At 43.2% G+C, this 27,673-nt stretch overlaps 1 protein-coding gene across 1 annotated transcript in view; it reads left to right on the top strand.

Annotated features, from left to right (window-relative positions):
- Positions 1-27,673, top strand: part of AR (androgen receptor) — an 835,795-nt gene that overhangs the window by 438,190 nt on the left and 369,932 nt on the right. Inside the window, exon 2 of the mRNA XM_044306429.1 lies at positions 508-659. Within this exon, the coding sequence (XP_044162364.1) occupies positions 508-659 (152 nt within the window). The remainder of the gene's footprint in view (positions 1-507; positions 660-27,673) is intronic.

Genomic DNA, 27,673 nt, shown 5'->3' with positions numbered 1-27,673 from the left:
ATGCACATGGAGATAACAATTAGAAGCAGATAATATGTGCAAGGTCTGCTCTCCTGAATGTAGATGCCCAATGGAATAGTGACAGGTATCAAATAGAGTAGGTTCCTGCCTGACTGAGATCACCTTCCCCTGGTAGGCTGGCAAAGATGTGTTTTGTTCAAAATGTATTGGCTGAGAATCGCTGATTTTATCATATCAGAATGAGGTTTTAGTCTACATATACTTTTTGTATTGTTATGTAAGTGCTATTATTTCGTTTTTTTCTTTAAATGTGGCCTTGTACAGCCACATATTTATCTATCATGCCATGCAGGATGTTTTTATCCCTTTGCCCTTAATAAGGGCAAAATAAAACTGGTGATAAATTCCCTTTAAAAAGCAGTCCTTGCAATGACAATAATTTCAATGAAAAAAAGTTTTTTATATGAATGCTGCACTTTGTATATTTTTTATCATAGCATGTGGCTGGCTTGCCCAGAATAATTTGCCTTTATGTGTACTTTCTAGGCTGGAAGGAGGCAGAGAACACCTGCTACCCATTGACTATTACTTCCCACCACAGAAGACCTGCTTGATCTGTGGAGATGAAGCATCTGGATGCCACTATGGAGCCCTCACTTGTGGTAGCTGTAAAGTCTTCTTCAAGAGAGCAGCTGAAGGTAGAAGAAAATGTTTTCTTTTTTTGTACATGTGTGTGTATTCACAACAAAGATACCAAATTGTATTTTATTGCATTAGAAGTAGACCTCATAAGAATAACATAGAGTCTTCTAAGAATACCTAAGTACATATTTGTACTTGATACAGTACTTTGAGAAGCAGTTTCCAAGCGGAGATTGCTTCAGGCAAATTGCATAATCAGTAAACTGATTCATTTTCATAGTTTGCTGCCTCTTGCAGCAAAGCAGAAGCTACTGATACAGTCTGTGTAGAAGAATGTAAAACTATAGGAAAAGTACAGTTACCGATACAGTCTGAGCAGAAGAATGCGAAGCTATAGGAAAAGTACAGTGTCTAGAGAGTAAATGAAGACTGCTATGAGGCACTAATATACTGTATTATAGACATGTACTGTATATACTTTTCTGTCTTCTAGTTGTATATGCTTTTACATATTGGGATACTATACTATAGGTTACAGTTTAGAAGCACTTCTATCTGGTTTCAGAGTCTGTCTTGACATGTATTAATTAAATCATGAAACATATTGCTATGTGAGTTCTATAGAAAAGGTTAGCATTTCTTGATTGCATTTAGGGGTACTTTTTCTACATATGGAGAGTGCCTAGTAGGTAAAGAGTCTTAGGCCTCTTTCACACGGGCGTCATTTTTTTGGCCCGGCTAAGAGCCGGGTGCGTTGCGGGAAAATGCGCGATTTTTTCTGCGCAAGTGCAAAACATTGTCATGCGTTGCACTCGCGTGAGAAAAATCGCGCATGTTTGGTACCCAAACCCGAACTTCTTCATAGAAGTTCGGGCTTGGGATTGATGTTCTGAAGATTGTATTATTTTCCCTTATAACATGGTTATAAGGGAAAATAATAGCATTCTGAATACAGAATGCATAGTAAACCAGCGCTAGAGGGGTTAAAATAAAATAAAAAATAATTTAACTCACCTTAGTCCACTTGTTCGCGAAGCCGGCATCTCCTTGTGTCTCCGCTGCTGATGAACAGGACCTGGGATGAGCTGCTCCATTAAATACCGGTTAAGGACCTTTGATGACGTCACTCCGGTCATCACATGGTACGTCACATGATCTTTTACCATGGTGATTCACCATGGTAAAAGATCATGTGATGACCGGAGTGACGTCATCGAAGGTTCTTAAGCTCTATTTAATGGAGCAGCTCATCCCAGGTCCTGTTCATCAGCAGCGGAGACACAAGGAGATGCCGGCTTCGCGAACAAGTGGACTAAGGTGAGTTAAATTATTTTTTATTTTATTTTAACCCCTCTAGCGCTGGTTTACTATGCATTCTGTATTCAGAATGCTATTATTTTCCCTTATAACCATGTTATAAGGGAAAATAATAATGATCGGGTCTCCATCCCGATGGTCTCCTAGCAACCATGCGTGCAAATCGCATGGCATCCGTACTTGCTTGCGGATGCCATCCGATTTTCACACACCCCATTCACTTCTATGGGGCCTGCGTCACGTCAAAATCGGACATTATAGAGCATGCTGCGATTTGCACTGAACGTACAAGTGATGCGTTAAAAACAACGCTCATGTGCACAGCCCCATAGAAATGAATGGGTCAGGATTCAGTGCGGGTGCCATACGTTCGCCGCACGGATCGCACCCGCACGGAAAAGTCGCCCGTGTGAAAGGGGCCTTATAGACCATACAATGCTGTTCTAGGAAAAAAATATACAAATTATCTCTCATAAAAAAACTAAAAATAACTATGCTTCTAATGCTGCCTCATGCACATGGCTGTGTCTGTATTTTGGTCTACTAAAACATAATATGCAAAATACAGATACCTTCAGTGTGCATTCGGTAATTTTCTCATTCCCATCAATATAATGATTCTTGTCCGCAATATGGACAAAAATATGACATGCTGCATAATTTGTAGAATGGCTACACAGATCTGCAAAAAATATGGATGTGTGCTTAGCTCCATAGAAATGAAAATAAAAACTGCAGGTACCACCCTGATTAAAAATATGGATGTGTGCTTAGCTCCATAGAAATGAAAATAAAAACTGCAGGTTGTGTGCATGAAACCTGACATTTGTTATTTGAAACATTTCAAAACAAAAAATTCCCATTAAAAGTGGCCTGTCTGACCCAGAAAGAAGTGCTGGGGTATCTTAAAAAGATAAAAATAGACAAATAGTTAGGACCAGGTGGCAAACACCGCATGTATCATAGCCAGACCCTTATTTCTGATATTTAAGGACTCTATACTGACAGGGAGTTTTTCACAGGATTGGTGCTTAGCAAATGTGGAGCCAATATGGGTCAAAAACAGAACCCAGAAACTATAGGCCAGTAATTTTAACATCTGTCGTTAGCAAACTGAAGGTTTTCTAAGAGATGCAATCTTATTTCTAACAATGCAGAGCTTGTGGGAAATGTCACTGTCCATGAAAACTTTGGTAACAGTGACACAATATAATTATAATCCAACCAAACTGTAAAGAACAAACTCAGGTTGGTAGGGCAAAACACTTAATTTTAAAAACTTTCCCAGGGTTGAAGCTGCACTTCAGGACATAGACTTGGAGCAACTATTGTCACATTATGACACTAATGCTAAATGGAAGAGCTTTAAATCTATTTTGGATAAGTATATTGTTAAATGTATTTCTAGAGTTAACAAGTACAAACAAATAAAATTAAACCCCACATGTCTTACAAATATTGTAGAAAGGGCAATACATGACAAAAAGAGGGGTCAGCTGTAACCTTTAAAAATTATAAAGAACTACATCCAGTGAGGAACAGAAGTATTTGAACACCCTGCAATTTTGCAAGTTCACCCACTTAGAAATCATGAAGGGGTCTGAAATTCACATTGTAGGTGCATTCCCATACAGAGACAAAATAAAAAAAAATCTGGAAATCACATTGTATGATTTTTAACCACTTAAGGACCACAGGTTTATACCCCCCTAGTGACCAGGCCCTTTTTTACAAATCGGCACTCCACAACTTTAGCGGTTTATTGCTCGGTCATGCAACTTACCACCCAAATGAATTTTACCTCCTTTTCTTCTCACTAATAGAGCTTTCATTTGGTGGTATTTCATTGCCGCTGACATTTTTACTTTTTTTGTTATTAATCGAAATTTAACGATTTTTTTGCAAAAAAATGACATTTTTCACTTTCAGCTGTAAAATTTTGCAAAAAAAACGACATCCATATATACATTTTTCGCCAAATTTATTGTTCTACATGTCTTTGATAAAAAAAAAATGTTTGGGCAAAAAAAAAAAATGGTTTGGGTAAAAGTTATAGCATTTACAAACTATGGTACAAAAATTTGAATTTCCGCTTTTTGAAGCAGCTCTGACTTTCTGAGCACTTGTCATGTTTTCTGAGGTTCTACAATGCCCAAACAGTAGAAAAACCCCACAAATGACCCCATTTCGGAAAGTAGACACCCTAAGGTATTCACTGATGGGCATAGTGAGTTCATAGAACTTTTTATTTTTTGTCACAAGTTAGCGGAAAATGATGATGATTTTATTTTTTTTATTTTTTCTTACAAAGTCTCATATTCCACTAACTTGCGACAAAAAATAACAAATTCTAAAAACTTGCCATGCCCCTCACGGAATACCTTGGGGTGTCTTCTTTCCAAAATGGGGTCACTTGTGGGGTAGTTATACTGCCCTGGCAATTTAGGGGCCCAAATGTGTGAGAAGCACTTTGCAATCAAAATGTGTAAAAAATGACCGGTGAAATCCAAAAGGTGCACTTTGGAATATGTGCCCCTTTGCCCACCTTGGCAGCAAAAAAGTGTGACACATCTGGTATCGCCGTACTCAGGAGAAGTTGGGGAATGTGTTTTGGGGTGTCATTTTACATATACCCATGCTGGGTGAGAAAAATATCTTGGTCAAATGCCAACTTTGTATAAAAAAATGGGAAAAGTTGTCTTTTGCCAAGATATTTCTCTCACCCAGCATGGGTATATGTAAAATGACACCCCAAAACACATTCCCCAACTTCTCCTGAGTACGGCGATACCAGATGTGTCACACTTTTTTGCTGCCAAGGTGGGCAAAGGGGCACATATTCCAAAGGGCACCTTTCAGATTTTGCAGGCCATTTTTTACACATTTTGATTGCAAGGTACTTCTCACACATTTGGGCCCCTAAATTGCCAGGGCAGTATAACTACGCCACAAGTGACCCCATTTTGGAAAGAAGACACCCCAAGGTATTCCGTGAGGGGCATGGCGAGTTCCTAGAATTTTTTATTTTTTGTCACAAGTTAGCGGAAAATGATGATTTTTTTTTTTTCTCTTTTTTCCTTACAAAGTCTCATATTCCACTAACTTGCGACAAAAAATAAAAAATTCTAGGAACTCGCCGTGCCCCTCACGGAATACCTTGGGGTGTCTTCTTTCCAAAATGGGGTCACTTGTGGCGTAGTTATACTGCCCTGGCAATTTAGGGGCCCAAATGTGTGAGAAGTACTTTGCAATCAAAATCTGTAAAAAAATGACCGGTGAAATCCGAAAGGTGCACTTTGGAATATGTGCCCCTTTGCCCACCTTGGCATCAAAAAAGTGTCACACATCTGGTATCGCCGTACTCAGGAGAAGTTGGGGAATGTGTTTTGGGGTGTCATTTTACATATACCCATGCTGGGTGAGAGAAATATCTTAGCAAAAGACAACTTTTCCCATTTTTTTATACAAAGTTGGCATTTGACCAAGATATTTTTCTCACCCAGCATGGGTATATGTAAAATGGCACCCCAAAACACATTCCCCAACTTCTCCTGAGTACGGCGATACCAGATGTGTCACACTTTTTTGCTGCCAAGGTGGGCAAAGGGGCACATATTCCAAAGTGCACCTTTCGGATTTCACCGGCCATTTTTTACACATTTTGATTGCAAAGTTCTTCTCACACATTTGGGCCCCTAAATTGCCAGGGCAGTATAACTACGCCACAAGTGACCCCATTTTGGAAAGAAGACACCCCAAGGTATTCCGTGAGGGGCATGGCGAGTTCCTAGAATTTTTTATTTTTTGTCGCAAGTTAGTGGAATATGAGACTTTGTAAGGAGAAAAGAAAAAAAAATGAAAAATCATCATTTTCCGCTAACTTGTGACAAAAAAAAAAAAATTCTAGGAACTCGCCGTGCCCCTCACGGAATACCTTGGGGTGTCTTCTTTCCAAAATGGGGTCACTTGTGGCGTAGTTATACTGCCCTGGCAATTTAGGGGCCCAAATGTGTAAGAAGTACCTTGCAATCAAAATGTGTAAAAAATGGCCTGCGAAATCCGAAAGGTGCTCTTTGGAATGTGTGCCCCTTTGCCCACCTTGGCTGCAAAAAAGTGTCACACATCTGGTATCGCCGTACTCAGGAGAAGTTGGGCAATGTGTTTTGGGGTGTCATTTTACATATACCCATGCTGGGTGAGAGAAATATCTTGGCAAAAGACAACTTTTCCAATTTTTTTATACAAAGTTGGCATTTGACCAAGATATTTTTCTCACCCAGCATGGGTATATGTAAAATGACACCCCAAAACACATTCCCCAACTTCTCCTGAGTACGGCGATACCACATGTGTGACACTTTTTTGCAGCCTAGATGCGCAAAGGGGCCCAAATTCCTTTTAGGAGGGCATTTTTAGACATTTGGATCCCAGACTTCTTCTCACACTTTCGGGCCCCTAAAAAGCCAGGGCAGTATAAATACCCCACATGTGACCCCACTTTGGAAAGAAGACACCCCAAGGTATTCAATGAGGGGCATGGCGAGTTCCTAGAATTTTTTTTTTTTTTGCATAAGTTAGCGGATATTGATTTTTTTTTGTTTTTTTCTCACAAAGTCTCACTTTCCGCTAACTTAGGACAAAAATTTCAATCTTTCATGGGCTCAATATGCCCCATACGGAATACCTTGGGGTGTCTTCTTTCCGAAATAGGGTCACATGTGGGGTATTTATACTGCCCTGGCTTTTTAGGGGCCCTAAAGCGTGAGAAGAAGTCTGGAATATAAATGTCTAAAAATGTTTACGCATTTGGATTCCGTGAGGGGTATGGTGCGTCCATGTGAGATTTTATTTTTTGACACAAGTTAGTGGAATATGAGACTTAGTAAGAAAAAACAAAAACAAAAACAAACAAAAAATTTCCGCTAACTTGTGCCAAAAAAAAATGTCTGAATGGAGCCTTACCAGGGGGGGGGGTGATCAATGACAGGGGGGTGATCAATGACAGGGGGGGGATCAATGACAGGGGGGGGGATCACCCATATAGACTCCCTGATCACCCCCCTGTCATTGATCACCCCCCCTGTAAGGCTCCATTCAGACATCCGCATGATTTTTTACGGATCCATGGATACATGTATCGGATCCACAGAACGCATGCGGACGTCTGAATGGAGCCTTACAGGGGGGTTATCAATGACAGGGGGTGATCAGGGTGATCACCCCCCTGTCACTGATCACCCCCCCTGTAAGGCTCCATTCAGACATCCGCATGATTTTTTACGGATCCATGGATACATGTATCGGATCCACAAAACGCATGCGGACGTCTGAATGGAGCCTTACAGGGGGGTTATCAATGACAGGGGATGATCAGGGTAATCAGGGTGATCACCCCCCTGTCACTGATCACCCCCCCTGTAAGGCTCCATTCAGACATCTGCATGATTTTTTACAGATCCATGGATACATGGATCGGATCCACAAAACGCATGCGGACGTCTGAATGGAGCCTTACAGGGGGGTTATCAATGACAGGGGTGATCAGGGTAATCAGGGTGATCACTCCCCTGTCACTGATCACCCCCCCTGTAAGGCTCCATTCAGACATCCGCATGATTTTTTACGGATCCATGGATACATGGATCGGATCCACAAAACGCATGCGGACGTCTGAATGGAGCCTTACAGGGGGGTTATCAATGACAGGGGGTGATCAGGGTAATCACCCCCCTGTCACTGATCACCCCCCCTGTAAGGCTCCATTCAGACATCCGCATGATTTTTTACGGATCCATGGATCGGATCCACAAAACGCATGCTGACGTCTGAATGGAGCCTTACAGGGGGGTTATCAATGACAGGGGGTGATCAGGGTAATCACCCCCCTGTCACTGATCACCCCCCCTGTAAGGCTCCATTCAGACATCCGCGTGATTTTTTACGGATCCATGGATACATGGATCGGATCCACAAAACGCATGCGGACGTCTGAATGGAGCCTTACAGGGGGGTTATCAATGACAGGGGGTGATCAGGGTAATCACCCCCCTGTCACTGATCACCCCCCCTGTAAGGCTCCATTCAGACATCCGCATGATTTTTTACGGATCCATGGATCGGATCCACAAAACGCATGCTGACGTCTGAATGGAGCCTTACAGGGGGGTTATCAATGACAGGGGGTGATCAGGGTGATCACCCCCCTGTCACTGATCACCCCCCCTGTAAGGCTCCATTCAGACATCCGCATGATTTTTTACGGATCCATGGATACATGGATCGGATCCACAAAACGCATGCGGACGTCTGAATGGAGCCTTACAGGGGGGTTATCAATGACAGGGGGGTGATCAGGGAGTGTATATGGGTGATCACCCGCATGTCATTGATCACCCCCTGTAAGGCTCCATTCAGACGTCCGCATGTGTTTTGCGGATCCGATCCATGTATCCATGGATTTGTAAAAATCATGCGGACGTCTGAATGGAGCCTTACAGGGGAGTGATCAATGACAGGGGGGTGATCAATGACAGGGGGTGCTCAGGGAGTGTATATAGGTGATCACCCGCCTGTCATTGATCACCCCCCTGTAAGGCTCCATTCAGACGTCCGTATGCTTTTTGCGGATCCGATCCATGTATCCGTGGATCCGTAAAAATCATACGGACGTCTGAACGGAGCCTGACAGGGGGGTGATCAATGACAGGGGGGTGATCAGGGAGTTTATATGGGGTGATCATGGGTGATCAGGGGTTTATAAGGGGTTAATAAGTGACGGGGGGGTGTGTGTAGTGTAGTGTAGTGTTTGGTGCGACTTTACTGACCTACCTGTGTCCTCTGGTGGTCGATCCTAACAAAAGGGACCACCAGAGGACCAGGTAGGAGGTATATTAGACGCTGTTATGAAAACAGCGTCTAATATACCTGTTAGGGGTTAAAAAATTCGGATCTCCAGCCTGCCAGCGAACGATCGCCGCTGGCATGCTGGAGATCCACTCGCTTACCTTCCGTTCCTGTGAGCGCGCGCGCCTGTGTGCGCGCGTTCACAGGAAATCTCGCGTCTCGCGAGATGACGCCTATTGGCGTTAGTGTGACCTGGGAGCGCCGCAGAAATGACGCCTTTCGGCGTTAGTGTGACGGGAGGAGGTTAAAGAATGTATTTGTCTTGCACTGCTGAACATAAGTATTTAAACACCTGAGAAACAGCAAGAATTCTGGCTCTCAAAGACCTGTTACTGTGCCTTTAAAAAGTCCACCTCTACTCCTCACAAGCGGCCCCGAGCGGATCCGTACAGCCCCAATGCATTTTGAGTGGATGCGGATGGCCTGGCCGTGCGGAGTCAAACGGATCCGTCTAGACTTACAATGCAAGTCAATGGGGACAGATCCGTTTGACGTTGACACAATATGGTGCAATTGCAAACGGATCCGTCCCTCATTGACTTTCAATGTAAAGTCAGGAGTCCCTATTAATATACCATCGGATCAGAGTTTTTTCCAATCCAATGGTATATTTTAACTTGAAGCGTCCCCATCACCATGGGAACGCCTCTATGTTAGAATATACCATCGGATTTGAGTTAGATCGTGAAAACTCAGATCCGACATTATATACTAACACAGAGGCGTTCCCATAGTGATGGGGACGCTTCAAGTTAGAATATACTAAGAACTGTGTAAATAACTGCCCCCTGCTGCCTGGCAGCACCCGATCTCTTACAGGGGGCTGAGAATCGCACAATTAACCCCTCAGGTGCCGCACGAGTCGAGTTTTAATCCATAAAGGGCATAAATCACCTAACATTCCTAAATTGTTTGGAATAACGTGCTTTAAAACATCCAGTGTGTGTATACGATCAGGTATGATGTTGTATCGATCAGGTAGTGCAAGGGTTATGCCCGCTTCACAGTGACAGACCAAACTCCCCGTTTAACGCACCGCAAACAACCGCAAACAGTCCATTTGCACAACCGCAAACTCCCCATTTGCACAAGGTTGGATACCAAGCTAGCCATGTCCCGTTCCTTGTCCTCACTGACGTCATTGAAGGTCTCTTCCTCCACCCAGCCACGTACAACACCAAGGGTCCCCGAAAGGTGACAACAAGCCCCCTGGGAGGCCTGTGGTTGGTCTTCCACCTCCTCAAAGCCACCTTCCTCCTCTGACTCCTCTTCTTCAGACTCCTGCATTGCCACAGGTCCAGCAATCGACGACGACAAAGCTGCTTCTGGTGATGATGGTGACCACAACTCTTACTCTTCATGCTCATCTACGGCCTGATCCAGCACTCTTCGCAGGGCACGCTCCAGAAAAAACGCATATGGGATGAGGTCGATGATGTTGCCTTGGGTTTGACTGACCAGGTTTGTCACCTCCGCAAAAGGACGCATGAGCCTACAGCCATTGTGCATGAGCGTTCAGTAACGCGGCCAAAAAATACCCAGCTCCTCAGAGGCTGTCCTCTTTTTTAAAATAAAATAAAAATCTGTTCTTTTGAATCTCTGTTTTGTCCCCTATCAGGGGCCGATGCAATGTACTGTGCAATCCCAATATGAGTGGTATGTTAAGTAGTACTATTCCTATCAGTTCAATCCCTGTTACGTCCCCTATCAGGGGACGTGTATGGAATAGATTTTAGGAACCGGGAGATGGAAAAAGATGCTTGGTTAGTCCTGCTACTTCCAATTTGGGGCGGCACTGCGCGTGTGTCGTGCAATGTACTGTGCTACCCTATATGAGTGGTATGTTAAATAGTACTATTCCTATCAGTTTAATCCCTGTTATGTCCCCTATCAGGGGCCGGTCTATGGAATAGATTTTAGGAACGGGAGATGGAAAAGGATGCTTGGTTCATCCTCCTACTTCCAATTTGGGGCACTGAGCGTCCGCCGTGCAATGTACTGTGCCACCAGATATGAGTGGTGTGTTAAGTAGTACTATTCCTATCAGTTTAATCCCTGTTATGTCCCCTATCAGGAGACGTGTATCGAATAGATTTTAGACAACCGCTAAGAGTTGTCAATAGTTGACACACTCATGACATACATTTTATTCCTCTATGCGTCAATCTTGGTGTAATGATGACTGTGCTCTTGCGCACGTTTGGGAGATTGCAGGCAATGGCGGTTTTTCAAAGCCTATGGTCGTGCTGAGGTAGTTCAGTGACAGTTAAGTGACCGAGAAAACAATGATTCTGCAGTGTGGGCCCATTGTTGGCATAGTAGGCTTTAATGATCACCTTAGATGATCACAAAGAAAATGAATGTTTTTTTTTTTTTCTATGCAAAATTATCCAGCCGATCGCTTTTGGTCTGTTCACAATGAAGCAACAACCTTATCATTCGGGGATGTTACACTATTGCTATTGCCAACACACTCATAGAGGTGATCGCTTCGTTGTGATATGCAAGCCCCTTCACCACAACAAGGTAACGATCACGATTATTTTTGCAGCCACAGTGCAGCACCAGCGGCCGGAAAAATTTATGTTTTCCAGGCAGAAAGTGCACTAAAACATTGTGGCTTGAACCCTAGTTGGTGGTGGAAAAGTCACGCAAGTCATCCGGCATGCAGAGATAAAATACAGCAGCGTGTGGACCATTTTTAGCCCAAGGCATCTCATCTCATCAGGTCTTTTTTAGTCAAATGTATCTCCCACTGTCAGTCCCTTTGGGATCCATGCCTCATTCATTTTAATAAAGGTGATCTAGACTTTTTTGACCTAGGCGACTTCTCTTCTCAGTGACAATACCTCCTGCTGCACTGAAGGTCCTTTCTGACAGGACACTTGAAGCGGGGCAGGCCAGAAGTTCTGTCGCAAATTGGGATAGCTCGGGCCACAGGTCAAGCCTGCACACCCAGTAGTCAAGGGGCTTATCGCTCCTCAGAGTGTTGATATCTGCAGTTAAGGCAAGGTAGTCTGCTACCTGTCAGTCGAGTCGTTCTCTAAGGTTGGACCCCGAAGGGCTGTGGCAATGCGTAGGACTTAAAAAGCTCTGCATGTCCTCCATTAACAACACGTCTGTAAAGCGTCCTGTCCTTGCCAGCATGGTCGTGGTAGTAGGAGGATTACTTTCACCTGCTTGAGAGGGGGCAAGGAGGACAGCAGTGTTTGACGTGGCTGAAGATGCTGGACCAGGAGGAGGATTGTGGCTTTGAGTTTGTGTGCTGCTTGTACTCGTCTTCATGTGTTTGTGATGTGAGATCATGTGTCTTCGCAAAGCAGTTGTACCTAGGTGGGTGTTGGACTTCCCACGACTCTGTTTATTTTGGCACAGGTTGCACATGGCATTGCTGTTATCAGAGGCAGACACACACAAAAAATGCTACACCGCTGAGCTTTGCAATGACGGCATTCTGGTTGTGGCAACAGCATGCGTTGATTGGCGTGCTGTCTGGCTGACCCCGGGTTCCGATACATGCTTTCTGACTGTGCCACTAGCTCCTTGCGACGACCTCCCCCTGCTTCCAACTCGTCTCCTCCTCCTCTCTGTCTCCCCATCTGAACTTTCCCCCTGTTCTTCTTCTCTTCGAGCGGGCACCCACGTGACATCCACAGACACATCGTCATCGTCAACCGCTTCACTTGTATCTGACAACTCAGCAAGGGAAGCAGCAGCGGGTACAACATCATCATCATAACACTGTATGTCCATGTGTGTAATGCTGCCTGACTGAGACATAGCCCTGTTATTTACACCCTCTTGCAATAATGGTTGTGCATCACTCATTTCTTCCAACTGATGTGTAAATAACTCCTCTGACAGATCAAGTGAAGCAGCTGTGGTGCTAGAGTTGGTGGTGGCAGCAGGCGGGCGAGTGGTAACTTGAGAGGTGCCCGAAGCTGAGCTGGAGGAGGATGGTGCATCAAGGTTTCGAGCGGAAGCTGTAGAAGATTAGGTGTCCTGCGTTAGCCAGTCAACTATGTCCTCAGAACTTTTCGAGTTCAGGGTACATGGCCTCTGAACACTGGGCATTATCCTAGGGCCAAATGAAATCACAGGACCACGACAATGGCGGCCCCTGCGTGGTGGCCTGCTTCTGCCTGTCATTTTTTTTTTATTAGTTGTACTATGCGTGCAAGCTACTGTGACACCAGATATGAGTGGTGGCACTGTGCACTGGCAGTAGTTGGCACAGTACACACTGTAGGCCTGACACACACGCTTGCAGGCAACTAACTGCAATTATATTACAGTCAAAATTGCTGTGTTTTTTTTTTATGTAATCTACTGTGACACCAGATATGAGTGGCACTGGTGGCACTGTGCACTGGCAGTAGTTGGCACAGTACACGCTGTAGGCCTGACACACACGCTTGCAGGCAACTAACTACAATTATATTACAGTCAAAGTTGCTGTTTATTTTTTTTGTAAATCTAATCTACTATGACACCAAATATGAGTGGCACTGCGCACTGGCAGTAGTTGGCACAGTACAGCAATTTTGACTATAATATAATTGCAGTTAGTTGCCTGCAAGCGTGTGTGTAGGCCTGACACACACGCTTGCAGGCAACTAACTGCAATTATATTACAGTCAACATTGCTGTTTTTTTTTTTTAAATGTAATCTACTGTGACACCAGATATGAGTGGCACTGGTGGCACTGTGCACTGGCAGTAGTTGGCACAGTACACTTTGTAGGCCTCACACACACGCTTGCAGGCAACTAACTGCAATTATATTATAGTCAAAATTGCTGTGTTTTTTTTATGTAATCTACTATGACACCAGATATGAGTGCCACTGGTGGCACTGTTCACTGGCAGTAGTTGGCACAGTACACGCTGTAGGCCTGACACACACGCTTGCAGGCAACTAACTGAAATTATATTACAGTCAACATTTTATTTTTTATTTTTATGTAATCTACTGTAACACCAGATATGAGTGGTGGCACTGTGCACTGGCAGTAGTTGGCATAGTATACGCTGTAGGCCTGACACACACGCTTGCAGGCAACTAACTGCAATTATATTATATCTCAAAATGGTTGTGTTTTTTTTAAATGTAATCTACTATGACACCAGATATGAGTGGCACTGGTGGCACTGTGCACTGGCAGTAGTTGGCACTTTACACGCTGTAGGCCTGACACACACACTTTCAGGCAACTAACTGCAATTATATTACAGTCTAAATTGTTTTTGTTTTTTTAAATGTAATCTACTATGACACCAGATATGAGTGGTACTGTGCACTGGCAGTAGTTGGCACAGTACATGCTGTAGGCCTGACACACACACTTGCAGGCAACTAACTGCAATTATATTACAGTCAAATTTTTAATTTTTATTTTTTGAATGTAATGTACTATGACACCAGATATGAGTGGCACTGTGCACTGGCAGTAGTTGGCACAGTACACGCTGTAGGCCTCACACACACGCTTGCAGGCAACTAACTGCAATTATATTACAGTCAACATTTTATTTGTATTTTTTTATGTAATCTACTATGACACCAGACATGAGTGGCACTGGTGGCACTGTGCACTGGCAGTAGTTGGCACAGTACATGCTGTAGGCCTGATACACACGCTTGCAGGCAACTAACTGCAATTATATTACAGTCAAAAAAGTAGTTTTTTTTTTTTTTAATGTAATCTACTATGACACCAGATATGAGTGGTGGCACTGTGCACTGGCAGTAGTTGGCACAGTAAACGCTGTAGGCCTGGCACACACGCTTGCAGGCAACTAACTGCAATTATATTACAGTCAACATTTTATTTTTATTTTTTTATGTAATCTACTATGACACCAGACATGAGTGGCACTGGTGGCACTGTGCACTGGCAGTAGTTGGCACAGTACACGCTGTAGGCCTGACACACACGCTTGCAGGCAACTAACTACAATTATATTACAGTCAAAGTTGCTGTTTATTTTTTTTGTAAATCTAATCTACTATGACACCAAATATGAGTGGCACTGCGCACTGGCAGTAGTTGGCACAGTACAGCAATTTTGACTATAATATAATTGCAGTTAGTTGCCTGCAAGCGTGTGTGTAGGCCTGACACACACGCTTGCAGGCAACTAACTGCAATTATATTACAGTCAACATTGCTGTTTGTTTTTTTAAATGTAATCTACTGTGACACCAGATATGAGTGGCACTGGTGGCACTGTGCACTGGCAGTAGTTGGCACAGTACACTTTGTAGGCCTCACACACACGCTTGCAGGCAACTAACTGCAATTATATTATAGTCAAAATTGCTGTGTTTTTTTAATGTAATCTACTGTGACACCAGATATGAGTGCCACTGGTGGCACTGTGCACTGGCAGTAGTTGGCACAGTACACGCTGTAGGCCTGACACACACGCTTGCAGACAACTAACTGAAATTATATTACAGTCAACATTTTATTTTTTATTTTTATGTAATCTACTGTAACACCAGATATGAGTGGTGGCACTGTGCACTGGCAGTAGTTGGCATAGTATACACTGTAGGCCTGACACACACGCTTGCAGGCAACTAACTGCAATTATATTATATCTCAAAATGGTTGTGTTTTTTTAAATGTAATCTACTATGACACCATATATGAGTGGCACTGGTGGCACTGTGCACTGGCAGTAGTTGGCACTTTACACGCTGTAGGCCTGACACACACACTTGCAGGCAACTAACTGCAATTATATTACAGTCTAAATTGTTTTTGTTTTTTTAAATCTAATCTACTATGACACCAGATATGAGTGGTACTGTGCACTGGCAGTAGTTGGCACAGTACATGCTGTAGGCCTGACACACACACTTGCAGGCAACTAACTGCAATTATATTACAGTCAAATTTTTCATTTTTATTTTTTGAATGTAATGTACTATGACACCAGATATGAGTGGCACTGTGCACTGGCAGTAGTTGGCACAGTACACGCTGTAGGCCTCACACACACGCTTGCAGGCAACTAACTGCAATTATATTACAGTCAACATTTTATTTTTATTTTTTTATGTAATCTACTATGACACCAGACATGAGTGGCACTGGTGGCACTGTGCACTGGCAGTAGTTGGCACAGTACATGCTGTAGGCCTGACACACACGCTAGCAGACAACTAACTGCAATTATATTACAGTCAAAAAAGTTTTTTTTTTTTTTTTTATGTAATCTACTATGACACCAGATATGAGTGGTGGCACTGTGCACTGGCAGTAGTTGGCACAGTAAACGCTGTAGGCCTGGCACACACGCTTGCAGGCAACTAACTGCAATTATATTACAGTCAACATTTTATTTTTTATTTTTATGTAATCTACTGTAACACCAGATATGAGTGGTGGCACTGTGCACTGGCAGTAGTTGGCATAGTATACGCTGTAGGCCTGACACACACGCTTGCAGGCAACTAACTGCAATTATATTATATCTCAAAATGGTTGTGTTTTTTTTAAATGTAATCTACTATGACACCAGATATGAGTGGCACTGGTGGAACTGTGCACTGGCAGTAGTTGGCACTTTACACGCTGTAGGCCTGACACACACACTTGCAGGCAACTAACTGCAATTATATTACAGTCTAAATTGTTTTTGTTTTTTTAAATCTAATCTACTATGACACCAGATATGAGTGGTACTGTGCACTGGCAGTAGTTGGCACAGTACATGCTGTAGGCCTGACACACACACTTGCAGGCAACTAACTGCAATTATATTACAGTCAAATTTTTTATTTTTATTTTTTGAATGTAATGTACTATGACACCAGATATGAGTGGCACTGTGCACTGGCAGTAGTTGGCACAGTACACGCTGTAGGCCTCACACACACGCTTGCAGGCAACTAACTGCAATTATATTACAGTCAACATTTTATTTTTATTTTTTTATGTAATCTACTATGACACCAGACATGAGTGGCACTGGTGGCACTGTGCACTGGCAGTAGTTGGCACAGTACATGCTGTAGGCCTGACACACACGCTTGCAGGCAACTAACTGTAATTATATTACAGTCAAAAAAAGTAGTTTTTTGTTTTTTTTGATGTAATCTACTATGACACCAGATATGAGTGGTGGCACTGTGCACTGGCAGTAGTTGGCACAGTAAACGCTGTAGGCCTGGCACACACGCTTGCAGGCAACTAACTGCAATTATATTACAGTCAACATTTTATTTTTATTTTTTTATGTAATCTACTATGACACCAGACATGAGTGGCACTGGTGGCACTGTGCACTGGCAGTAGTTGGCACAGTACATGCTGTAGGCCTGACACACACGCTTGCAGGCAACTAACTGCAATTATATTACAGTCAAAAAAGTAGTTTTTTTTTTATGTAACCTACTGTGACACCAGATATGAGTGACACTGGTGGCACTGTGCACTGGCAGTGGTTGGCACAGTACACGCTGACGCTGTAGGCCTGACACACACGCTTGCAGGCAACTAACTGCAATTATATTACAGTCAAAAAAGTTTTTGGGTTTTTTTTTTATGCAAGCTGCTGTGACACCAGATATGAGTGGTGGCACTGGGCAAGTGGGCACAGTATACGCTGTGGGCCTGACACACACTCTGGCAGAGGAAAAAAATAAAATAAAAGCAGACTGATGTACTAGCCATAAAAAGGGCTTTTTGGGGTGCTGTCAGGACGCTGTCCTTACAGCAGATCAGATGAGTCTTTCAGGACTGGAGTGGACACTGAATACACTGGCCTAGCTATCGATTTCCCTATTAAATCAGCAGCAGCTACACTGTCCCTCCTCTCACTAAGACTGTAGCTTCCGAATGAATCTAAGATGGATGCTGTCCTTGCTTTTTGCTAGGAGGTAGGAGGGTCTGGGAGGGAGGGTCTGCTGCTGATTGTCTGGAATGTGTCTGCTGACTGTGATGTACAGGGTCAAAGTTTGCTCAAATAGGGGGCGAACCGAACATTACATATGTTCGCCCGCCGCGGCGAATGCGAACAAAATTTCCATACACAGGACAGTAGTACACAGGACAGTAGTACACAGGACAGTAGTACACAGTCTACGCGTTTCGGACTCACAGATTACAGTCTTTACTCATGACAAATGTGCTCTACAAATGCCACTCCATATAAACCCCCATGCCTCCCAACAAACATCGGGCAGGTTAAGCAGTCTTACCTGGAGTGGGCGGTTGGACATTCACCGCACTCATTAACCCTTCACCTACAAAACAAACAGCATATACAATAAAAAAATGTTTTATGTTTGTAATAGAAAACTGAAGTTGTCAGGGGTAACTCTCATTAATATTGCAAAATCAGATCATATTTCTTATTTAGACCCCTTGGAACACAGGTTCCCAGTTCATGCATCCAGAAAGTTTATCTATTCCGAGTTTGTTTCTGTGATCTCTCCCCTTCACTGGTGGAGTAACCATTTCAATTCCCTGAACACATAAGCTAGAGGTATTCCCTTGAGGCTTTACCGCAAAGTGTAAGCTTACTGCAAAAACATTTCTTGTCATATGACAAGAAATGTTTTTTGCAGTAAGCTTACACTTTGCCCTTCTCCTAAAGTGGAGAGGGCATGGCAGTTGCAAAGAGAACTGAGCCAGGCTGGGTTCACACCTGAGTGTTTTACAGCGCGTTCCTACACGCTGTAAAACGCTCAACAAGGAGAAAACAATGCTTCCCTATGGGAATGGTTCTCACCTGTGCATTTTACAGCGCGTACGATCGCGCTGTAAAACGCCCGACAACCCAAGAAGTACATGAGCTTCTTTGGGGCGTCTTGTCGCGCGTTCCCGTACATAGACTTTCGGGAACGCGCAGCAATGGGCGTTCGCTTGTCTCTGTATGCACGATTGCAAACGCCGGTACAATCGCGTATACAGAGTGCTCCATCGCGAACGCTCAGGTGTGAACCCAGCGTAAGAGTAATGGCAATGTCCCTGTTTCTCCTAGAGGCTCATTTGCATATATTAAAACATCATTTTTCTCAGCAATGCGGGCACATATGATCTGGAACCTGATGCCTTCAGCTGCCAAGTCTACATGCAACAGGACAGATGCCCTTTAATGTATGCTGGGAGGTGATCAGCTCTTATTGAACTGATAAACAAGTTTCAGCAAAATTGGGACAGCCTTTTCTCCAGCTCACCGCAAGTCCAGTTAATAACCGGATAATGCTTCTGGAGCCATGGCAGACGCAAGATAATGTCATCTGGCATAATAAACAAGGTGCACCTTTCTGTATGAATCACATAGGCAAATTAAATGCAATATAACCTTTGGCCAGGGTAGTGAAGTCTACTGCTGCAACCCATACAGGTTCTGGGAGAGTGCTTAGAGGTAGACCCAGGGATAAGGCGAACTCATAATCAATATAATTAGCAGCAGATCCTGAGTCTGGACATAGAAATACATGTTTGGAAATGCCTGTTCAACCAAGTGGCCCCTTGAACTGCCATATAGGTGCTAAAGCTTTTCTGACACTGGTCATTTTGGACAGATTTTCAGGTGATCTGCACTGCCACAGTACAAGCAGAGCCCTTTTCTTCCTTCTAAAGATCCCTCGATCTTGTGAGGATATGTTTGCCCCAAGCTGCATGGGTTTGTACATGAGGACCTTAGCCTTGGAAGCCGGAGATTGTGGATCCAGATCGGCGGCCAACATACTATAGGTGCAGACAAACGTTTTCTCTTCCTCTCTCTTAGGCTCCATTCACACATCCGCAATACCGCTCCGCTTTTTGCAGGACGGAATTGCGGACCCATTCATTTGTATGGGGCGGCCCGGTTACGGAATTGCGGACCTGCACTTCCGGGTCCGCAATTCCGATCCCGAAAAAAATAGAACATGTCCTATTCTTGTCCGCAATAGCAGACAAGAATAGGCATATTCTATTAGTGCTGGCAATGTGCGGTCTGCAAAATGCGGAACGCACATTGCCGCTGTCAGTGTTTTGCAAATCCGTGGATCCGCAAAACACCCACAGATGTGTGAATGAACCCTAAGGCCACTTGCACACAAACAGTTTTTTTTCCATTCACGTTCCGTTTTTTTCGTTCCGTATACGGACCATATATGGAACCATTCATTTCAATGGATCCACAAAAAAATTGAAGGTACTCCATATGCCTTCCGTTTCCGTATTTCCGTTCAAATATAGAACATGTCCTATTATTGTCCGCATAACAGACAAGGATAGTACTATTCTAGTTCTATCAGGGGCCAGCTGTTCCGTTCCACAAAAAAACTGAATGCACACGGACGTCATCTGTATTATTTGCGGATCCTTTTTTTGTGGGCTGCAAAATACTGAAAAAGCCATACAGTCGTGTGCAAGAGGCCTAAGACGTATTGTATGCCCAGATGCACGGCCAGAGTCATAGAGAAGTACAGCTTATAGCTTTCCCTGAAAAACATAAACTGCCCACAAAAACAGTCTGGTAGTTCAACTTTGTGTTACACAAATGGTGGGAAGGATGCAGCCTGAACATTCTTGTGGTGCAAGACCCTGTACGAGTTGCATCAGGCCTTGCATCTGTTGCACCACAGCCCGGATACCATCCATGTCCATCACATGTAGCAAGAAATTTAAATGTATCTGTGTTTCTGTCATGATAGGGAGCAGTGAACCCTGAACTCACCCATCCCACTGTCGCTACCTACTTGCCCTAAGCACTGGCCGACAGTCCATTCCTAAATAAGTGCAGGGTTCTATGCAGAAGGGAAGACCCGTGAGAGATCTGCAGCCACAAAAAGCAGGTCAGACCAAGAGAAACAAAATTAAACCAAATCAGGAACCATAAATCAGGGTCAGAACTAGGGATCGACCGATATTGATTTTTTTTTGAGCCGATAACCTGTGAACTTTCAGGCCAATAGCCGATAACTTAGCAATATCATACAGCGACATTTACCGGTTTTGAATTATAACAGAGAGTGGGAAAATGTGGTATCGACAGGTATTAAATGTGTACACAAAAAGCTCCAACCATTGGTCAGAGGGTCAGCCCCAGTTTATTTTTTGATCAAGAATACTAAAAAAAATAAACAATGGTTGTTACAAATGTGGCAGCAATAGATGAATATGCTGCAATTTTATAAATGTTTGTCAATCAATGACCTCCACAGCTAATGGAGGTAGCTATACAATACAACATTATTTGAATTGCAATACGGATTTTGCTGTTTACGTCATAACTTGTAGGGAGTGCCAGCTACAATATGTGGGCTGTACGACCAATCAGATTAAGGTGAGAATCAGGAAACATTTATCTGATATCCCCCATTATACAACTAGGAATATATCAGCAGCTTCATTACATTTTTCAACTGTCCATAAAGGAAACACATCGGCATTTGCGGTAGAGGGCATAGAAAGGGTGTGTGCCCCGATCAGAGGAGGTGAGAAACATATTGGATGTTCAAGTTAGTAACCTGCTTTCCAAGCTGTCTGAATAGGAAGCTGGTTTAGTTCTTCAATACAGATAGCGTAAGGGTTTTTTGTTATTTTTTTTTTGTTTTGGAGAAGGAGCTTCTTTTTTTTTTTTTTTTCTTTCCCTCTCGGTAGGTGTACAGGTTGCGTTGGGGACTTGATTAGGTGAAGCCCAGCCCATCACTATAAGAGAAGGATTTTATTTTAACTTTTGTATGTCATGATGAAGGACCGCTATTTCAAAGGACTGAAATGCGTAGACAAAGTTTTGCATATGATGTCTGGATATTTTTATACAATGAAATAAAGATTTTTCTTTTATGGGAAGTTGGATTCTACTTTTTCTTTTGGATATGGTAGTGTCCGGAACTTCCTTCCGTGCCTCCCAGAGAAAGCTCACAGGTGAGTGCTGCAGGTGGTGTTTTTACATTGATAGCCGATAACTTATACCGATATTCTGTGCATTTTTCTCATTCGGTTACGGCGTTCACCACATAGTAAATTTGTTTTTTAATAGTTTGGACTTTTCGGACGTAGCAATATGTGATATGTTTATTTATGTATTGTTTATATATTTTATATGTAAAATTGGGAAAGGGGGTGATGTATACTTAATATTTTGTTGTTGTTTTTTTAACCCCCCCTCTCCTTTTTATTTAATAACTATTAACCCCCTTTGGGGCTAGAATCTTCGATCTTTTAATCCCTTGTCCTAGTCACCCTAATAGAGCTTTGTGCACACAGCAGCAGGGAGCTGACCATAGCTGTCTTTAGTAGCGTCCTGACTGCCATGGTAACCGATCGGAGACCCATAATTACACTGCTGGGGCTCCGATCAGAAGCTGCCACTGCACCACCAATGAGGAGGAGGGGAGGGGACAATGTGGCCACTACCACCAATGACTTTTAATACTGGGGGGGTTGGGGGGTGCACTGCGCCACCAATGATTTTAATACTGGAAGGTGGGGGAAGCTCATTGCGCCACCAATGATTTGAATACTGGGAGGTGGGGGAAGCGCACTGTGCCACCAATGATTTTAATACTGGGGGTGGGGAGGAGGGCGCACTGCGTCACCAATGTTTTTAATACTAGGGAGGGTGCACTGAGCCACCAATGATAATTAACGTTTAATACAGGAGGCAGGTGTGTGGTGTGTGGGCGCAGAATCACATAACCGGCACTCTGCTTCTGACAGGGAGCTGCGATCAGCGGCAGCAGTTAACCCCTCAGGTGCGGCACCTGAGGGGTTAACTGCCGCTGATCGCAGCTTCCTGTCATATAGGCTGGGGAGCGCCTTCTGTACTTGTATTAGACGTTAATTATCATTGGTGGCGCAGTGCGCCTGCCTCTCCTGCTCCTGTATCTCCTCATTGGCAGTGTAGCACAGGGGGAGGGAGAGAGTGACTAATCCCCTGTGCTGCTGAGGGAACATGAAGTGCTGACAGCAGCATGCTCATGTTCTGTTATAGCGCGCTGGACGCATTATCGGCATATCAGCAAGGTTAGATTCCAATACCGATAACTTTAAAAATCATTTATATCGTCCAATAATTTCAGAAACTCCGATAATCGGTCGATCCCTAGTCAGAACCAGGCCAAAGTCAATACCAGGAGAGCGGACAAGGTTAAACCAAGAGTAGACAAATCAGATACAACAAAAAGCCAGTGTCAAAACCAGGAAGAAACATCAGGGACCAAATCGTCAGGCTAGAGTTTAAGTCAGGGCCCAAATCAGAGGTTAAGAATCCAGTATAGAACAGACAGTAGAAGGCTAGTGACGTTATTCAGAAGAACAATACCAATCACAGGCAACCTGTGGCCAGCAGATTGCCTGTTTAAATAGACCGCCTTACATGACTAGTGAAGTCAGCACCTCGGACATGCCAGTACAACTTCTTATTGGCCAGCAATCCTGCACAGGGAGTGCCCAGCCTGCTTACCCTGACAACTGTTAACCAATGGCACTGCCTGCAGAAGAGCGCTTCCACAAGCCGTGGAGTGGGGCGTGACACTTACCTAAGGCATCTACCTTCACTTTTAACAAAATTAATATTGGAAATTTTTTAGATACTTGGACACATAAAAAGTTGCTTAAGTTTTTCCATAATTCAAAGCACACCACACATTTTCTGTGGTGAAAAATAAGAATTGATTGGCAGGAGGCTCCTGTGCACCGGTTTCATTTACTGCAGATCTAAAGGGATTGTTTTATGTTAGAAGAGCTGATAGCTGCTGCGTAAGAGACAATAGTGACGGTTCAAGCCGGGTAATCCCATTTCATTTTGTTATTAGATGAAATGTATTTGATTTTTTTTATACTAATAGAGAAACTACTTTTCTATATATAGAGACACACTGTTGCTCAACTTATCTACAGTCAGAAAATGTCATCTTTTTTTTGTATTCCTCCATGTAAAATAGCGCACAGCTTCAAGATTTTCATTATTCTTTCTACATAACATAAATAACTGTATATGTAGGAAACACATGCTTTTTGGCTGACTCAAGGCTAAATTATTCTGCTACCTCAGTCCATTTTCTTTATCAGAATTTTGGCTTCATAGTTTGCCACAAAAATGTCACAAATGTAAATTAAAAGTTCATGCAAATTAAGACAAATGGATAAGCCATACACAGCCAGTGCTGTAAAAATGTGTGATGCTGACTGTGCAGACCATAGAACACATTTCTGGATCTGATATTGAGCATGTGTGAAAGAGTAAAACATACATGTTTAGGCTCCTTGCAGATGGGCGTTCCTCCCGCAGCGAGTCCACATCGCAGCACCCAGCCTGACCTCCCAGCACTGATGGGATTCACATAGCATTATATTGATCTATGATGCTATGTAACAAATAGGCCTCTTTCACACGGGCGTCATATTTTTGGCCCGTATAAGAGGCGGGTGCGTTGCGGGAACATGCACGATTTTTCCGCCAGAGTGCAAAACATTGTCATGCGTTTTGCACGCGTATGAGAAAAGTCACGCATGTTTGGTACCCAAACCCGAACTTCTTCACAGAAGTTCAGGCTTGGGATCGGTGTTTTGTAGATTGTATTATTTTCCCTTATAACATGGTTATAAGGGAAAATAATAGCATTCTGAATACAGAATGCATAGTAAAATAGCGCTGGAGGGGTTAAAAAAATAAAAATAAATTATTTAACTCACCTTAATCCACTTGCTCGCGTAGCTGGCATCTCTCCTGTCTCTTTCTTTGCTGATTGTAGTCAAGGACCTGTGGTGACATCACTCCGGTCATCACATGGTCCGTCACATGATCTTTTACCATGGTGATGAATCATGTGATGGATCATGTGATGACCGGAGTGACGTCACCACAGGTCCTTGACTACAGTCAGCAAAGAAAGAGACAGGAGAGATGCCGGCTACGCGAGCAAGTGGATTAAGATGAGTTAAATAAAATGTAAAAAAAATTAACCCCTCCAGCGCTATTTTACTATGTAATCTGTATTCAGAATGCTATTATTTTCCCTTATAACCATGTTATAAGGGAAAATAATAATGATCGGGTCTCCATCCCGATCGTCTTCTAGCAACCGTGCGTGAAAATCGCACCGCATCCGCACTTGCTTGCGGATGCTTGCGATATTCACGCAACCCCATTCACTTCTATGGGGCCTCCGTTGCGTGGATTATCGCACCGCAACGCACAATATAGAGCTTGCTGCGATTTTCACGCAACGCATAAGTAATGCGTGAAAATCACTGCTCGTGTGCACAGCCCCATAGAAATGAATGGGTCAGGATTCAGTGCGGGTGCAATGCGTTCACCTCACGCATTGCATTCGCGCAGAATGTATTGGATAACACTGGCAGCATTATGTTGCATTGCGGACTCGCTGCGGGGGGAACGCTCGGCTGCTAGGCGCCTTACTGATAGGGTCAGCCGAACCATTTATGGAGGGTTCTTTGGTTTGAAATGTTTAGTAATGACAGCATTGTAGGAATGCTGGAGTTTTGACCAGGTTATGATATTATATATTAATTATATATGCCCTCAAAGCATGTTCCCATTGGCTTTCTTTGCTAGTCTTGGATTATATGTGGAACTAAGGGAGGGAAAGAATATTAAAAAGCGGTGCTTTGAATTGAGTTGGTTTTATATACATATCCGATTATAAATTCTGGATTATTACCTGGCATTTATTTCAATAGCCTTTTCTTCTTAATACACACCTAGAATTTTAAACAAGTGCTGTGTATCCTGGATACTTCCCATGTAATATACAATACTATGATGAGGAAGTTGGTCTCTTTAGGCCTCTTTCAGACGGGCGTTGCGGGAAAATGTGCGGGTGCGTTGCAGGAACATCTGCGATTTTTCCGTGCGAGTGCAAAACACTGTAATGCATTTTGCACTCGCGTGAGAAAAATCGCGCGTGTTTGGTACCCAAACCCGAACTTCTTCACAGAAGTTCGGTTTTGGGATCGGTGTTCTGTAGATTGTATTATTTTCCCTTATAACATGGTTATAAGTGAAAATAATAGCATTCTGAATACAGAATGCATAGTAAAATAGCGCTGGAGGGGTTAAAAAATTATAAAAAATAATTTAACTCACCTTAGTCCACTTGCTCGCGTAGCCGGCATCTCCTTCTGTCTTCATCTTAGCTTTGTGTAGCAACAGGACCTGTGGTAACTCACTCCGGTCATCACATGATCCATCACCATGCTAAAAGATCATGTGATGGATCATGTGATGACTGTGACGTCACCAAAGGTCCTTGTTGCTACACAGAGCTAAGATCACGACAGAAGGAGATGCCGGGCTGCGCAAGCAAGTGGATTAAGGTGAGTTAAAAAATTCTTTATTTTTTTTTAACCCCTCTAGCGCTATTTTACTATGCATTCTGTATTCAGAATGCTATTATTTTCCCTTATAACCACGTTATAAGGGAAAATAGTAATGATCACCCCGATCGTCTCCTAGCAACCGTGCATGAAAATCGCACTGCATCTGCACTTGCTTGCGGATGCTTGCGATTTTCACGCAACCCCATTCACTTCTATGGGGCCTTCGTTGCGTGAAAAACGTACAAAGAGGAGCATGTTGCGATTTTCACGAGTGATGCGTGAAAATCACCGCTCATGTGAACAGCCCCATAGAAATGAATGGGTCAGGATTCAGTGCGGGTGCAATGCGTTCACTTCACGCATCGCATCCGCGCTGAATACTCGCTCGTGTGTAAGGGGCCTTAGGGTTATAACATTCCTCACAGTGCTTGGCCAGCTGCTGTGATTTGTAAGCTGTCAGAGCTCCAGCTTGAATCTCTCTCAAGTTGCGTTAGAGACAATGTTACCATTTCAGATGATGGAGCAGTGCGATAGAAAATGACAAAAAAAAAAAACAGCACGTGTTGTTTATGAATACTTTGTACAGGTATTTAAATGTGTTCTCTGGACAAAATGGGTCAGAATGGAAAACAAAATAAAAAAAAGTGATATGTACCTCACTGCTCCACTGCTGCTCCACTTTTCATGGATTTCTTGGCCTGTTGGTCTTTGCTTTTTGATCCCACTTGACACACTGAGAATGCCTGCTCAGCCAATTACTCAGTCAGCCGTACAGCTCTTTTAAACCCATAATAACCCTTGACATACTAGTACATTATGGCCGCAAGTGACTTGTGGGCCTTTGACATAGCTGTGCACGCCCGATCAGTGAGGGGCCCCTGCTGTATCGGCTGGCATCAGCTTTTATATGCATGTACAGTATGTATTGTACTGCATTGAAAGAGATTAGACCCTGAAATTTTGAAGCTCCTGTACTGGTACAAAAATAAAAAGTGAAAAAACTGTAAAAAAAAATAAAATAAAATGTGTTTTTATAAAAAATTAACTATAGTATTTTTAATAAAAAATAAAAATCGACATATTAGATATTGCTGCATCCGTAATAATCGGCTCTATAAAACCTACCCGATCGCGTGAACACCGTAAAAAATTAAATAAAAATTGTGCCAAAACCTTGCCCAAAAAATATAATATTGAACGATAAAAAAATCTTGGGCCAGATTTATCATTAGCTCAGGTCAGAATAATGGAGTAAAAATGTCCCAAAAAAAGTCCCAAACGCTAAAACTGCGCACAAATTTTTTCTGCTCTGCACTATTCTCGACAGTTTTCTGAAAGTGGGCGTGTTTTCTTATGTAAATGAATCTCAAGACAGATTTACTATTGGGACTATTTAAAAAGTTGCAAAAAAGTCGCAATTTCACTCCAGTGAGGACCATGCTTATTTTATGAGACTTTTTAATAGAACATGCGACTTTTTCATAAAAACTTGAGACTTTTTCGTAAAGATGTGCAACTTTTGTAAAGCTGCTTACTGACGGATAAACTGC

This window comes from Bufo gargarizans, chromosome 9, assembly GCF_014858855.1.
Source record: "Bufo gargarizans isolate SCDJY-AF-19 chromosome 9, ASM1485885v1, whole genome shotgun sequence".
In the NCBI taxonomy this organism is placed as follows: domain Eukaryota; kingdom Metazoa; phylum Chordata; class Amphibia; order Anura; family Bufonidae; genus Bufo; species Bufo gargarizans.
The sequence above is the reverse complement of the archived record's forward strand: the minus strand, read 5'-3'. Positions and strand labels throughout refer to the sequence as shown.